This window comes from Ochotona curzoniae, unplaced genomic scaffold (assembly GCF_017591425.1).
Source record: "Ochotona curzoniae isolate NIBS_2020 unplaced genomic scaffold, NIBS_Ocur_1.0 contig_1274, whole genome shotgun sequence".
Classification (NCBI taxonomy): domain Eukaryota; kingdom Metazoa; phylum Chordata; class Mammalia; order Lagomorpha; family Ochotonidae; genus Ochotona; species Ochotona curzoniae.
Genome location: NW_024465023.1, coordinates 4,275,304 through 4,289,627, shown reverse-complemented (window position 1 = coordinate 4,289,627; position 14,324 = coordinate 4,275,304). Strand labels below are relative to the sequence as shown.

The 14,324-nt window shown below is 45.8% G+C and overlaps 1 protein-coding gene across 1 annotated transcript; it reads left to right on the top strand.

Moving 5' to 3' along the window:
• The first annotated feature begins 6,618 nt into the window (after nt 1–6,618).
• Nucleotides 6,619–9,534, top strand: LOC121168027 (zinc finger X-linked protein ZXDB-like). Its single transcript, XM_040997793.1, has one exon. It carries the CDS (start codon nt 6,634–6,636, stop codon nt 9,082–9,084), a length of 2,451 nt encoding a protein of 816 aa, XP_040853727.1. The 5' UTR covers nt 6,619–6,633; the 3' UTR covers nt 9,085–9,534.
• The last annotated feature ends 4,790 nt before the right edge of the window (nt 9,535–14,324 follow it).

The following is a 14,324-nucleotide window of genomic DNA, read 5'->3' as shown; positions in this document are numbered from 1 at the left end:
ATGACCAATACAGTGATCTTTACAGAATGATGAAAACTGGACTGAAGCAAGCCTCTATGTTTATAAGAAACAGCAAAAATGGAAAGAATGTGATAAGTGATTTCAGGTTAAAAGTAATACTTTTACATAGTTAGAACACAGAATGTTAAGGAGGCTTTTGATAGGTAAAGCAGAGTAAGAATGTATCTGTTCTAAACATCAAACCTATTATAATTTTCTTTAATAGCATTCAGTTTGTCACATGCAACATTCAAGGTTATTAAAACCAGAATTTTGATCAGTGTAATAAATCCAGCAGGCAAAGGAACCACATCTGTTCACTCCAAGATCCCAGATGAATGAAATCTCATGAACCATCAGCAAATACATCAGAAACCTGCTCGCCTTTCTACTTAGGTTTTTTTTTTTCTTTTTAAGATTTATTTATTTATTGGGAAGTCAGGTATACAGAGAGGAGGAGAGACAGAGAGGAAGATCTTCCATCCAATGTTTCACTCCCCAAGTGAGCGCAACGGCCGATGTTATGCACATCCGAAGCCAGGAGCCAGGAAATTCTTCTGGGTATCCCACACAGGTGCAGGGCCCCAAGGTTTTGGCCATCCTCGACTGCTTTCCCAGGCCACAAGCACGGAGCTCGATCGGAAGTGGAGCTGCCGGGATCAGAACCAGCGTCCATTTGTGATGCTGGCGCGTTCAAGGCGAGGACTTTGCCGCTAGGCCACACCGCTGGCCCATCTACTTAGGTTTTCAGCTGTTATAGGAAGTAGCCCAAGTACAACAAGATCTAATAGCATTTGCACATGTTCCAACCTGTCTCAAAATGGAAAGCTTAGTGCAATTGTATTGTACAGGGCAAACTAGATCATCATGATGAGGATGCCATGAAGGTTCTATAGGGCCAAGGTGGTGGGTTCTGCCTCGAACATTTGCAAGTCTCTCATGAGCAACCATAGGAGGCAATCAGTGTCTAGGTCATGTGACATATTCTGCATGCCTCTGCATGAGATAATGCAATCCATGGGGTAAGCATTGCCCCTGAAAAGAAAGCTTTTTCCGATTGGTGGTGCCGCTCTGTTGATCACAACACGGGATGAGAAACACAGATTGGCTGCTCCTGGTGTAGTACTGGAATGCATCGAACAGGATAGCTGGGATAGCAGAGGCCTGTGACATCCTGTTGAGAAGAGGCTCCAGGAGAGAGGAGGCAGCAGGCCTCTCACCCACCGTGCACTCCTGCCCCCAGTGAGTGCTTGGATGTGCTTTCGTGCTTGCCTTGATGACGGGTCAACATCTGTGCTCTGTCTATTCAGCTAACCAAGGACAGAGAGTACTCCTTATCTATTCCCTATTTCAATAGCGCTTTGACCAAGGCGCCTTGTTAGCCTCCTTGAGCTCTCTGCTCTCAGACATGATCTAATTCTGACTTGTGTCTCAACCATTGTTTTACTAAGTTTTCTTTTCGATCACATCTCCTCCCCAGGAATCTGCAAGTTAAACTTGCAGTGTAGGCTCCTGGAAGCTTAGTGCCCCTATCCCAAGATCGCATGTAGTGCTTTGGCTTCCCTAAATTACTGGCAGTGACCAGCGCTACTGCTTGGCCTGGTCAATAAGCCACTGTGGGAGACGGCAAAAGCATATCATGCAGTACAACAGTGAGCAACTGCCCCATGACTTGAGACTGTCCATCACCGATGGCAAATTGACTGTCCTACTGACTGAGTAGACAATGCCAACTTGACCTAGATCCAATCTTCCCCATCATCAATGTAGGGGAAAGGCAGGGGGAGGGGAGAGGATTCCAAAATTTTAGGGGTGATCAAAGAGAAGGGACCACAGGATGGCAGTAGCACCCAGTAAGCTTTATTTAGGGGCGTGCTTTGAAAGGTTGCTGGAGAGAGAGCTTCTCTCAGAATAGGAACTTCCAGCAAGGGTCTATCACCCAGAGGGGGGAAAGGAGAAGCAAATTCCTGAAGGGCAGGGATATAGGAGAGAAACTTAGTTGCTTGAGTGATGTGGGTCATGGGTAAGTGGAGCAATCTACTGGTGACTAAGCTCTGAAGACAAACAGTGACATAGGATCCTTTATTATTGTTTTTTTTTTTTTTTTAAATATAGCCTCTGGGTTTGCCATAACTGACTAGCAGATGTTGGATGCAGTCTTGTGAGGTATGAAAAGCAGGTAAACTCTAACAACCTATAAATATGCTTACTAGAGCTATATTTAGGACAGCTGCATGTGTGAAAAAAATAGAGTCTGATGCTAGCAGTGTGTGAGCTAATCACCCTAGCCTGCTGTGGAAAAGTTAGCAACATAAGGGCCAGTACACAGAGGCCATCTTTACCCTGCGGTTATAACAGTATGCCACCTAGTCAGCCACCCCGATCAATCTGACAGGGTCTCAGGTTGAATCCAGTCATTTTGTGTACTCAACAAGGCTCTGAGTTGCAAGGTAAGATCAATCTAACTTGAATGTAAAACATTAATATACAATAACCTATGTGTGAGTGCTCTTGAATTTTTATGAAAGCACAGGCACACAAAGTCTCATGAAGCCCCCCTTCCCATCCAGCTCCCTGCCTGGGGCCTGGGAAAGCAGTCGAGGACGGCCCAAAGCCGTGGGACCCTGCACACGTGTGGGAGACACGAAGGAGGCTCCGGGCTCCTGGCTTCGGACCAGCTCAGCTCCAGCCGTCGAGGCTGCTTGGGGACTGAAACATCGGACGGAGGATCCTCCTCTCTGTCTATCCTCCTCTCTGTGTATCTGCCTTTCCAAAAAAATAAATAATTCTTAAAAAAAAAAAAAAGCTCAATTGCTCTCTATTTGCCAGCAGCCTATATAGAAAATGACAATTTCAAATATAGCTTCTATAAAGTGTGAAGTACCTAGTATCAGAAAAGCATAGTATGGGCAAAAGATAAGATGTTATTGAGGCACATTAAAGAAATCCTTACTTAAAGAAAAGCCAGGCCACAGTCATGTTCAGTGTGGAAATGAACTCCAACCTAAAGCATCAGCACAATGATCATTTGAACCCCAAATAAAGTTTTAATCAAATATGTCTTGATGAATTTCTTATCTGAAAAGAATTGCAATGGGCCCCAAATCGCCAAGACACATCGAAAGCCCAAGGCAGGGCTGATTTGCCTTCCCCAAATACCAGGATTGACTCTAGCTCTGCAGTAGCAAAGACAGTGTGGTCCGTTGGACAGATACGTGGGCCACAGCCCTTAATAAAGAGCATGCAAGGGAGCCCACAGCGCTGTAGCCTCTTGAATGCTGGCACGCGGGGCACCCTAAATCACCTGGAAAAGGGCAGACTCCACATTCTGTGGTTCACTGTGGGCAGGGGAGTCACACACACGCGCGCTCACAAATGCATTCTTAATCAACACTACACACAAACAAGTACCAACTACAAGTGTGTTCAGACATGCCTGTGAAAGACAAGGCCGTACGAATGTCAAAAGACAGTGAAGAGGATATTTTTTAAAGATCTATTTATTTTGATTGCAAAGTCAGATACATAGAGAGGAGAGACAGAGAGGAAGATCTTCCATCCAATGATTCACTCCCCAAGTGAGCACAACGGCCGATGCTGAGCCAATCCAAAGCCAGAAGCCAGGAGCTCTTCTGGGTCTCCCACGCAGGTGCAGGGTCCAAAGGCCTTGCGCCATCCTTGACTGCCTTCCCAGGCCACAGGCAGGGAGCTGGATAGGAAGCGGGGGCCGCCGGGATTAGAACCATCTGGGATCCAGGCTCGTTCAAGGTGAGGACTTTAGCTGCTAGCCCACCACGCAGGCCCCTAGAGGATATTTTTGTGGTCCATGTTCCTTAAAAACAAACGAGGAAAATATTTCTGAAAGCAGAAAAACGTCACCCTTAAGGCCAAGAATGCTACGTGTGGCCATAACCAAGGTCTTCGGTACAAAAATGAAGCACAAGGCAAGTGAAAAATGCAAACAGCAGAGCAAGGGAAAGTTTTGGCCACCCATATGGAGCGCTATTTAAAATGCACAACCAAGCCAGCAAGTCTATACGCCACACAAGATGAAAAGTAGACGAGCAAAAGGAGTCACACCACCGAGTGAACATGGCTTTCACAGCAGAGGACAACCAGAAAGGCCCATGAACATGACATTGCAGCAAAGCTGAATAGCACCTTGGGTATCGCCCACCCACAGTGGATTGAAAAGAATATCTTGGCAGTACTTGTTGTAGGTGAATGTGTGGAAGAGATGAAAGTTCCTGTGCTCCTGGTGGTATTGGAAACTGGCACAACCACTACAGAAGACAGTTTGTCGCCGTCTATCACAGATGAAGCTGTGCATATCGTGTGGCCCAGTGATCCTATTCTTGGATCTGTACTCAAGGGAGACAGAGACTTGTACACATCTGCTTCAAGAGAAATGTGGCTAGGCAAACAGGAGAAATCACCCCTGTGTCCACACAGCATGGACCGGTCTGATCACACCGTGATCACTTTGCTGTAAGCATACACTGCGATGGTGCTACTCCACAATGGAGACAACGGACGTACCTGCGGCTACTACAGAGAACATGGATGCGTCTCTCAAATATTTTATATCGTGAAAGAAGTCACTGCAAAAGGAACCATGTAGCATGACTCCATTTATATAACTTTGCAAAAGTGGCATTGTTTAGGGACACATACCAAAGCTAGCACACCATACAGAAAGGCACCCAAATGATTATTGCAAAGTGCAGAAAATGACGCCAACTATGTGAGAAGGTGTGTTTTGTGACAGTATTCTGGAAGTCTGGCAATGATCTGTTTCTCAACCCTGGGCCCTGGGCAGGTGGGTGCTTGCTTTTCTATATCGTCTGAACTGTACAGGCATGTTTATGCACACTGCAGCAACTCAGAATTGGAAAACGTGGTGCCGGCATCATGATGTAGTAGGCTAAACCTCTCCCTGTGGCGCCAGCATCCCATCTGGGCACTGTTTTGTGTCCCGACTGCTGCACTTCTGATCCAGCTCCTTTCCTAAGGCCTGGAAAAGCAGCGAAGGATGGCTCAAGCTCTTGGGCCTCTGCCCACATGTGGGAGACCTGGAGGAAGCTCCTGGATTGGCATTGGCTCATCTCCAGCCATTGCGGCCCTTTGGGAAGTGACCTAGCAGATGAAGGATCTCTCTCTCTCTCTCTCTCTCTCTCCTTTTCTCTGAGACTGCTCCTTTCAAATTAAAACAAGCACATCTGTGTGTATGTATGTGTGTCTGTGTACATATAGCAAATGCTTTGTTCCCCCTCACCTCAACAATGTAGTAGTGAGAAAAGTGTGTTGAGTAGAAACTTTGTCTCCATAGGGAAGCTCTGGCTTTCCAAGAGAGGGACACATTTTTCATTACCATTTTTAAAAGTGTGGCGAGGAAAAGCATGGACTAGTTGAAGTGATAGGTGTGCTAGAATCCAGTCATCACCCCGAGTCTTTCTCTTACCAGACGTCGCGACCTGCATGTGTGTCACCTCCCAGTGTTACTGATGACAGACATATTGGAGGACTGCCACCAGCATCAGAGGATCAGCAGGCAGCGCAGGTCCAAGTCATCACAGGAAGTCTGGGCCTCCACACTTAAGGGCTGCAGGTGCACAGGGGCTTTGGAATAAGCTAGCCTCTGACTTTGACTCGCAAGAGTCCACCGTCGAGGCTTAGGGCTCAACCTTAACAGTGAACGGGAACTTCCTTCCAGAGACCTCCAAGATCATAAAGTATTCCAAGATCATGGAGTGAGCTAAGACGCATATCCTCATCACTGCTGGTGCTGTAGGCTCGCAACTGCACTTCAGCCCAGCGTGACCAGCAAAGAGTGGAGGGCAAAGAGTGCAACACTGTGTTGGGAGCTCCCAGGAACCTGCTGAGCTTTCCAGCTTTTTGCCCAGATGGGCTCTCATCCTCTAGGCTTCGCGTTCCCGGGCCCAAGAGAGCCCGTCTCAGCTCTCGCTGACTCTAACTGGCAACAGGAGGACAAGCACGTAGGTGCACACTTCCTTTGGGACCTTGGTCCAGAAGTCCGTGGACGGGAGGTTGTCCAAAGTTGTCCGGGGTGGGGAGGACGCTGGCTGTGGGAGTGGGGGCGGAGCGTTTTCAGGGTCTGGCAGTTGAATGTTGACATAGTGTATTCTCTCAGGGACTGTTTCTTCCCTCTCAGTCGTCAATCCGGACCGCCAGCCAGCCAGCCAGGAAACCATTTTTATCACGTGAAAAGCCATGGAGAGGCTGCAGTGTGTTCGGTTTGGTACAGGCAGCGAGACGCGGATTCAAGGCGCTTTCAGCGGAGAGATACCTACGTTTTGAAGCACCCCTAGCCAGTGAGCAGTGGTTTCCCCCTTGCCTCCCAAGCCCTCCTTAATTGTGGCCCAAGTATTAACTGTGGACCTCATTTCTGTACACCGGGCACTGCCCCTGGGCTTTCTGTCCTGCCCCAGAGAAGCAGCACCAACATATTTAAATCACCGTGGCGTTAAATACGTTTTAATATCTGATAGGGCCAGTTTCTGCGCATTGCACATTTTTTTTTTCCCTTTCAGGAACGTGTTCGGGCCCGCGGCAGGGGGCGTGGTCGCGCCTCCTCCGCAGCTCCGGTTCCAGCCCAGCCTCACGGACTCAGAGATGGAAATCCCGAGGCCGCTCCCAGCTCACGGGACGCCACAGGGCGGCGGCGGCTGCGGCGCCAGCTCCGCGGGCGGCGTCCGGGTCCACCGAAGCCCCGACCTGTCGGCCGCCCAGACCCCGGCGCGCCGCCTCCTGCTGCTCCGGGGCCCCCAAGATGGCGGGCCCGGGCGGCGGCGCGAAGAGGCCCGCACGGCCTCACGGGGCCTGGGCTCGAGCCTGTTGGCGCCGAGGCCCGATCACGTCGGCGGCGGCGGCGGCGGCGGCGGCGAGGACTTCTTCCTGGTTCTGCTCGACCCGGTGGGTGGCGACGTGGAGACCGCGGGCGCGGGTCAGGCCGCAGGGCCCGTGTGGAGGGAGGCGGCCGAGGTGGGCCCGGGGCCACAACGGGGCGAGAGCGGCGCGAGCCCTTCGGCCAGGCCCGTGCTGGGTGTCCGCTGCCTGTCGGCCGCCCCCGCCCGGCCCCCGACCCCCGCCGCCGGCTCGGGCCCCGCGGCGGCCTTCGCGGGCACCATCACTATCCACAACCAGGACCTGCTGCTGCGCTTCGAGAACGGCGTCCTCACTCTGGCCACGCCCCCGCTGCCGGCTTGGGAGCCGGGGGTCGCGCCCGCCCCGCAGCCCGGAGAGCTGACGGTCCCGCAGGCCGGGCTCCCGCACTCCACGCACCCCACGCACTCCACGCACTCCACGCAGCCTGGCGACTGCCCCGAGCTGCCGCCAGACCTGCTGCTGGCCGAGCCGGCCGAGCCTGCGCCTGCCCCGGCGCCCGAGGAGGAGGCCGAGAGCCAGGCCGCCGCGCAGAGCCCCCGCGGGACGCTGGGCCCGAGCCCGGGCATGGTGCTGTACCTGTGCCCCGAGGCACAGTGCGGACAGACTTTCGCCAAGAAGCACCAGCTGAAGGTGCACCTGCTGACGCACAGCAGCAGCCAGGGCCAGCGGCCCTTCAAGTGTCCCCTGGGTGGCTGCGGCTGGACCTTCACCACCTCCTACAAGCTCAAAAGGCACCTGCAGTCTCACGACAAACTGCGTCCCTTCGGCTGCCCCGCGGAGGGCTGTGGCAAGAGCTTCACCACCGTGTACAACCTCAAGGCGCACATGAAGGGCCACGAGCAGGAGAACTCTTTCAAATGCGAAGTGTGTGAGGAGAGCTTCCCCACCCAGGCCAAGCTCAGCGCCCATCAGCGCAGCCACTTCGAGCCGGAGAGGCCCTACCAGTGTGCCTTTTCCGGCTGCAAGAAGACCTTCATCACGGTGAGTGCCCTCTTCTCCCATAACCGCGCCCATTTCAGGGAGCAGGAACTCTTTTCCTGCTCTTTTCCCGGCTGCAGCAAACAGTACGACAAGGCCTGCAGGCTCAAGATTCACCTGCGCAGCCACACGGGCGAGAGGCCCTTCCTCTGCGACTTTGACGGCTGCGGCTGGAACTTCACCAGCATGTCCAAACTCTTAAGGCACAAAAGGAAGCACGACGATGACCGGAGGTTCACGTGCCCCGTGGAAGGCTGCGGGAAATCGTTCACCAGGGCCGAGCATCTGAAAGGCCACAGCATAACCCACCTGGGCACCAAGCCTTTCGTGTGCCCCGTGGAAGGCTGCTGTGCCCGGTTCTCTGCCCGAAGCAGCCTCTACATTCACTCCAAGAAACACCTGCAGGATGTGGACACCTGGAAGAGCCGCTGTCCGGTGTCCACCTGCAATAAGCTCTTCACCTCCAAGCACAGCATGAAGACACACATGGCCAAAAGGCATAACCTTGGCCAGGATCTCCTGGCTCAGCTGGAAGCCACAGATTCTCTTACGCCCAGCAGCGAGCTCGCCAGCCAGGGACAGAACGATCTCAGCGATGCGGAGATAGTGTCGCTCTTCTCCGACGCGCCTGGCAACAGTTCTGCCACGGTGCTGGACACGGCCTTAGTGAATTCCGGAATCCTGACCATCGATGTGGCCTCTGTGAGCTCCTCTCTGGCGGGGAGTCTGCCTGCCAGCAACAGTAATTCCTTAGGGCAGGCTGTGGACCCTCGTGCTCTGATGGCCACCAGTGACCTTCCTCAGAGTCTGGATACCTCTCTCTTTTTCGGAACAACGGCAGCCAGCTTTCAGCAGAGCTCCTTGGATACCGATGATGTTGTCTCGAGTGCTGCTGCCGGGCCCTTGGGATCCCTGGGCTCGTTGGCGATGAAAACCTGCAGCCCGGAGCCCCAGGCCTTGACACCCAGCAGTAAGCTAACAGTGGACACAGAAGCCCTCACTCCTTCCAGCACCCTCTGTGAGAACAGTGTCTCGGAACTGCTGGCACCAACCAAAGCGGATTGGAATGTACATCCTGACTCGGACTTCTTCGGACAGGAGGGACAAGCCCAATTTGGATTCTCCAACCCAGCAGGAAACCATGGTTCTCGGAAAGAAACAGATCTTGCCACGGTGACTGGAAGCTCATTTCTGGTATGAAACAAGTGTGGCTTGCATTTGTTACGCCCCGTTCTGAGGATGTTCTGGACTAATTGCTTAAATACTGTCCTTTTCTTTTGAATTTGCAGTTGAACACGGCCCTGGACTACTAGTTTGGGGACTTAAATTCTGACCGTGAGTCTGGAACCAACAAGTTGTGTGATCCTGAGCAAGCCACTTAACCTGTCTGATCCTTCAGTTACGTATTGAAATGTATTGTGGTTTGAATTGGCTGTATATTCTGTTCTTTGTTTTCATCAATCTGTGCTACTTCTGAAAAAACTTGAGCAATTGTTTTACAGTGATCTTTTATTTTAAGTACTTTTATTGTGATGATTAAGACGTCAATCCTTTGAGCATTAAATGTTGGTAGATCTAGAAACTGTTGTTTTATTAACTTTGAAATGTAATGGAATTAGTACACAGTGCCAAAATAGTTAATCTTGTGCTGGATGTTAATAGAGAAAAACTAAAGCATTTTTGATTCTTACCTTTTTTCATTTTTTCCTACTCTGGCATACTCACAAATTTATCTGTTTGTTTTTGTTTGTCTTTTGTTGTTGTTTTTTTTGGACAGCAGTTTGTTGTGGAAAAACTTCATGTGTTTGATGTCATGCAAACCCAGACTGAAATAATGGCTTTGAATTATTGAATATGTGGCCTTATTAAGTTATTTAATCTTATTATGTTTTGGTTTCATAGCTGTAGGATTGCGGTAATGTGTACATATTGGTGCATCTTATACTCATTTTCCAGCTCAATAGTTTGTGTGGAAGGAAAGATTTGTACTTTGGCATGATTTGGTGAATCTTCTTTATTTTTCTTCTCTGTTTTGCTCTTTAACGGGCAATAAATTATTATAATGTAATACCACTTTTGTGCAGGCGACAAAGGTTTATGAGGAGCAAGACACAGAGGTGGGGGATTTTCTTCCATGAATTGAGAATAATGTTTTTCTTCAAAGAATTTGTCAGACTACTGTGCTAGTGTCTGTCTGTGTATTCAAAGTCAACCCACGGAATGGACTCCTGTTCCAAGAAAATCTGGAATGGACTAAAAGGGTATTTTCTCCCTCAGTGTTTTGGAAATATCATTGCTGAGTCATGTCTGCATTTTGTGTAGATACCATCTATCATACATGAGTATAACATTTGGCAGTTATGTGTGACTTTCAGAAATTTTTATTTGATCCCCAAAATTCTGTGGAGTACATTGACAAATTCTGTACTATAACTCATATTATAATTTGTCTAAATGGGACTGGCATTGTCTCATAAAGGGTAAAGCCTTCTAGGTGCTGGTTGAGTTCCAGCTGCTCCATTTGTCATCTAGCTGACTTCTCATGTGCCTCGGAATGCAGGTGAAGATGGCTCATTGCTCAGGCCCCTGCACCCACAGGGGGGACTTGGAAGAAATACTGGACTCCTGGTTTAGGCTCAATCCAGCCTCAGTTATGGTGGATATTTGAGGAGTGAACCAGCTCAACTGTGTGTCCCTTTGTCTCTCTAATGCTACCTTTCAAATAAATAAATAAAATTTTAAAACAGCTATGTACTTCCTAGTGAAATGGAGTTTGCATAGTAACTTTTTTTTTCTGTTTATGTGGGTCTCACAAGGAAGAAATATTGCCATCCCTTGTATTCTTTTAATTTTCATGGTTATTTTGTTTAATACCTGTTCATCTGTCTTACTCTAATTGATATCTGTTACATCCTGCTTGATTTGTGCCCTCTCGTTACTGATTCCTTGTGTGTACCTTCCAGTATTCGGCATGCATCTCTTTTATTTATTTTCGTAAGTAACACTCTTTAATGGTCACCATCCTTCATTCATTCTCCTTATGTACAATTTTCCTTTTCTGTCTTTTTAAAAAATCTGTTTCATTATTTGAAAGGCAGAGTGACAGAAAAGGAGGGAGAGCAGAGAAAGAGATCTTTCATCCACAGGTTTACTCCCCAAATGGCCACAACAGCCAGGACTGTGGCAGGTGAAAGAAAGCATCCTGGAATTCCATCTGGGTCTCCCATACGGGTGGCAAGCGCTCAGGTGTTCAGGCCATGTTCTGCTGTTCTATCAGGCGCATTGGCAGGAGGCTGGATCACAAGTTTAGCAGCTGAAATAGAATAGTCCCTCTGATATGGGGTGCTCTGGTGTATGTGGCAGCTTGACCCTCTGTGCCACAATATAAGACCAAAGGCTAGTGTTTATTCATAGTATTTCTAGTAAATCTATTTGTGTACTGAGAAGTTACTTTGTGGATTCCGATGACTATGTTTACATATAAATCATATGATGATGAGGATATTTTATGTAAGATTTTAGTGAGAGTATTGCTTTTCTGAAGTTTCCATCATATAGCCCAGATAGCAAACACTACTAGTTAATTTGAAACATGTTTAAATCACAAATTTACATGTTTAATTTACATGTTTACATGTTTAAGTCACATATTTACATGTGGATGCTTGAGGAGGACTAGTAGAATATTTGGCAAGATATTTTATAATTTGACACTTTGAAGTTCATCTATTGTCTACAAAATGTTAAATTAGTTGTAATTATTGAAAAAGCAAATGCATATATAAACTTGTGATTCAAAGAAATAGGTTTTCATTGTGTTATAGCTTCCTCTCAATACTTGGAAAGCTTTTAGTCCCATTTGAGAGAGATGTGTTGTCATTTGGTAAGCCTCCTTCAATAGTTAATTCTACTATTCCTTTGGTGAAGTGTAGTGATCTCAACTCATCCTTCATGTCATTGGCCTTGACAAGAACTAGATTATAAATATATTTTAAAACTTCATTCTTTGTTTCTTTAATCCCTCATACCAATTTCCTTCCATTAAAAACTACCATGAGATATTGTTATAGTCTCTGGAATTTTTAAAAGATAAATATTGCTTTCATTGAAGATTTTAATAAAAGTATTTGGATTTAGAGATTTTTTTCCTTGATTTTTTAAAAAAAGATTTAATTTCCATATTTTTCTAGCTTAGTGATAGAATTCTAATGGAATCACAGTTGAAAGTTTAACTACAAACAAGGTTAATTTCTGTTAAATTCATGTTCAGCCTCTGTTGAATTATGAATTCGCTTTAAAAAAACTTTTTGCCTCATTTGACTTGTGCATATTTATCCCTTCATTTATTAAAATTTTACCAATTTTACCAAAACTTACATAATAAAAACTGACAGGAAGGCTTGATGCCAGGAGACACAATTGAGGATATTTAATACAAGTTAAAATATAAGAAAAAAAGATTGGTATTTTTATCAGTTATTTCAAAATCGTGTTAGGTAATTGGATGCTTTGAGTAGTAGAAGTGAAGCATGATGGAATATGAGAATTCTATCTTTCTGGGGATTATATACTTCATATTTGTATCCAGGAAAATGAAACAGCATATTTGTGACTTCCAGGAATCCAGATAAAATAGTGATTTAACTCTTACGAACTCTTTGTAAAAATATTCATACCCTCTATTCACTTACTGATATGAAATTAATAAAACCTAACTTAAATGCAGCATTCAAAATCTATAATAATTGAAATATTGAGCTAAACAGATTTATATTGCTTTTGAGAAAAGGTTTATTTAGGAATTTTTTTTTAGTTGTGATTAAGCAGAAATTTGCACATAAGAAACAAGCGTCTGAGGCCCTTATTGTGCTTTGGCTAGTAAATTCACTGCCTGCTATGTCAGCATATCATAGGGGCACTAGTTCCAATCCTTACTGCTCTGCTTCCCATCCAGCTCCCTGCTAATGGTCTGAGAAAAGAAGAGTGGAAGATACCTCAAGAGTTTGGTTCCTAGCCACCCACGTGGGAGACCTAGATGATCCTCCTAGCTCCTGGCTTCAGATTGGCTAAGTGCTGGCCACTACAACCATCTAGGGAGTGAGCCAGTGGAACAAGATTTGTCTGTCTCCCCATCTATAATTCTGACTTTCAAAATAAATAAATAAATATGTTTAAAAAGAAATGCAAACACCTCATTGAAATATTTAATGGACCATTAAGTCTGTGGTTCTAAAGTAAATTGAAGTTATCTTATAAAGCAAGCATTGTTAGATTTTATTTTTTAATAGATTTATTAAATTTAAATTGATGAGGCCTTCAGTAACAACTTTTAACTTTGGGACATTATTCTTTCGAGTTAATTTACTGACTATATGCAGAATGCAAGTTAGACATTAGAGATGTAGATAAGAAGAGCTATATTTTAATTTTGAAGAGGACATAAATCACATATAAAACATTTTACCACTGAAGAGTATAAGAAAACATGTTTCCAGATAAAATGAATGGCTCGGAGGAAAAGGAAGGGCAAGTGGTGAGGCCTAGTGTATCATTCAATTTATATACTTAAATGAGTGTTTTGACAAATTTCATCTAGGAGGAAAGACACGGGAACAGTTTGTAACAGATCAGAGAAAGACAGTATCAGCAAAATGTTCATTGGTTGGTACATGCCTGGTGTTAGAATTCTACTGTCAGCAGGAAATCAAATCTTGGAGTGCTATGAAAACCAGTGAGAATAAGTAGTACTTTGTTCTGGATACAGTTAAGATAGAAAATTAAAATATAAATGGTAAAAGGCATTTCAAAGTAAGTATAAATTTAAATACAATTAAAAGATAAGGAAATAAGTTTAGGAATATACAGTGCTAATTCCAGGGATATGGAAAAAGCTTGTACATGAGCAGTGGCAGAAAGGGACAGACACAGAATATACTTCTTACTGGGGAAATAAAAAATAAGACTCAGTAACTCATTGAATATAAAAAACATCCGTCAGAAGATCTAAAGTAACTTAGAATTGTTTGAGACTATAAAAATGTTATTTAATTAATATGAAAGATATATAGTGATATCTTTTCAGGAATATTTATAGAAATTATTAGTGCATGTTTAATTATGGGAAAGTGATAATGATACAGCTTTCTGTGACTAAACCATGTTTTTTGTGCATTATGCACAATATTAGACAATGTTGTCACTATCTTGTTTGACTTCCTCATATATTCTCATATTCACATTTAGTATTTTCATTCTTATTTCCACTTGAATAATTCAAAGACTTGTTCAACATTGTGCGATTCATTCTCAGACTGTTCATTCAAACTGTTACCTCTGGCTGACATTACTCTGTTATTACTATCCCCTCACATACTACCAACACTCAACAAATATTTTATGTCCTAAACAAGAATATATCAAATTAGTTCTCTGTAATGCTC